The sequence below is a fragment of the Babylonia areolata genome, chromosome 8, assembly GCF_041734735.1.
Source record: "Babylonia areolata isolate BAREFJ2019XMU chromosome 8, ASM4173473v1, whole genome shotgun sequence".
NCBI lineage: Eukaryota > Metazoa > Mollusca > Gastropoda > Neogastropoda > Buccinidae > Babylonia > Babylonia areolata.
In genome coordinates this window covers 7,566,700-7,569,199 of record NC_134883.1, presented here as the reverse complement: position 1 = coordinate 7,569,199, position 2,500 = coordinate 7,566,700, and the positions used below count along the sequence as shown (strand labels likewise).

At 46.4% G+C, this 2,500-nt stretch overlaps 1 protein-coding gene across 2 annotated transcripts in view; it reads right to left on the bottom strand.

Annotated features, from left to right (window-relative positions):
- Positions 1–2,500, bottom strand: part of LOC143284499 (uncharacterized) — a 265,000-nt gene that overhangs the window by 9,801 nt on the left and 252,699 nt on the right. For both annotated transcript variants that reach the window (XM_076591192.1, XM_076591191.1), the window contains exon 9: positions 1,576–1,753. In XM_076591192.1, coding sequence (XP_076447307.1) covers positions 1,576–1,753 — 178 coding nt within the window. The remainder of the gene's footprint in view (positions 1–1,575; positions 1,754–2,500) is intronic.

The following is a 2,500-nucleotide window of genomic DNA, read 5'->3' as shown; positions in this document are numbered from 1 at the left end:
CATCCTCCTCTTCATCATCATCATAATCATCATCGTCATTACCAACATCATCATCATGCTCTTCATAATCGTAGTCATCGTTATCACCAACATCCTCCTCCTCTTCCTCCTCATCGTCATCACTAACATCCTCCTCCTCCTCATAATCATCATCATCGTCATTACCAACATCCTCCTCCTCCTCCTCATAATCATCATTACCAACATAATCCTCCTCCTCCTCCTCCTCCTCATCCTCATCATAATCATCATCATTGTTATCACCAACATCCTCCTCCTCTTCCTCATCATCATCATTACAAACATCCTCCTCCTCCTCCTCATAATCATCGTCATTACCAACATCATCATCATCCTCACCATAATCATCATCATTGTTATCACAAACATCCTCCTCCTCCTCATCGTCATTACCAACATCATCATCCTCATCACAATGATCATCATCGTCATTACCAACATCATTATAATCCTCATCAATAGTCATCATCATCGTTATCACCAACATCCTCCTCCTCCTCCTCATCGTCATCACCAACATCCTCCTCCTCGTCACCATCATAATCATCATCGTCACTACCAACATCATCATCATCCTCATCATAATCAGCATCATCGTTATCACCAACATCCTCCTCCTCCTCCTCCTCATCACCAACGTCCTCCTCCTCGTCATCATCATAATCATCATCATCATCGTCACTACCAACATCATCATCATCCTCATCATAACCATCATCAACGTTATCACCAACATCCTCCTCCTCCTCAACGTCATTACCAACATCCTCCTCATCATCACAATCATCATCATCGTCATTACCAACATCTTCCTCCTCCTCTTCGTCATTACCAACATCCTCCTCATCATCAAAATCATCATCATCATCATCATCGTCATTACCAACGTCATCATCATCCTCATCATAATCATCATCGACGTTATCACCAACATCCTCCTCCTCATCATCACCAACATCCTCCTCCTCATCATCATCATAATCATCGTCATTACCAACATCATCATCATCGTTATTATAATCATCATCATCGTTATCAACAATATCCTACTCCTCTTCACAATCATCATGATCATCATCATCGTCATTACCAACATCATCATCATTGTTATCACCAACATCCTCCTCCTCTTCATTACCAACAGCGTCCTCCTCACCACCACAATCATCATCATCGTCATTACCAACATCATCATCATCCTCATCATAATCATCATCATCGTTGTCACCAACCTCCTCCTCCTCCTCCTCCTCATCGTCATCACCAACATCCTCCTTCTCCTCCTCCTCATAATTATCATCATCGCCATTACCAGCATCATCCTCATCCTAATCATCATCATCGTTATCACCAACATCCCCCTCCTCCTCATCGTCATTACCAACATCCTCCTCCTCCTCCTCATCATAATCATTATCATCGTCATTACCAACATCATCATCATCGTTATCACCAACATCCTCCTCCTCCTCATCGTCATTACCAACATCATCATCACCATCGTCATTACCAACATCCTCTTCCTCCTCCTCCTCACCATTCGAACCTACTCACGTCCACGTTGACGACACTGCCCAGCTGCTGCAGCGACAGGGAGTTCTGCCGCAGCTCGCTGTTGACGTGCCGCACGAGGGTCATGGCCGCCGTCAGGTAGACGCGCGCCGTCACGTTGTAGGCCGTGGCTGTGGAGTTGTCCGTGTGCACCACCTTCACCTCCACCTTGCTGCGCGTCCTGGAAACAGACACAGACACCACACGATGCGACGCGATACGACAACGCCAGACGAGACGAGATAACGCGAGACGAGATAAGACAAGACACGACGAGACACGATACGCGAGACGACAAGACACGATAGCACACAAGATGAGACACGACAAGACACGACGAGTCAAGACACGACAAGACACGACGAGTCCAGACACAAGACACGACAAGACACGACGAGTCATTACAAGACACGACAAGACACGACGAGTCATTACAAGACACTACAAGACACGACGAGTCAAGACACGACGAGTCATTACAAGACACGACAAGACACGACGAGTCAAGACACGACAAGACACGACGAGTCAAGACACGACAAGACACGACGAGTCATTACAAGACACGACAAGACACGACGAGTCAAGACACGACAAGACACGACGAGTCCAGACACAAGACACGACGAGTCATTACAAGACACGACGAGTCATTACAAGACACGACAAGACACGACGAGTCAAGACACGACAAGACACGACGAGTCATTACAAGACACGACAAGACACGACGAGTCAAGACACGACAAGACACGACGAGTCATTACAAGACACGACACGAGTCCAGACACGACAAGACACGACGAGTCAAGACACGACAAGACAAGACACGACGAGTCCAGACACGCCAAATCATGACAAGACATGTCAAGAAGAGTCAAGTCAAGACAAGACACAAAATGAGTCCAGACAAGACACGACGAGTTGT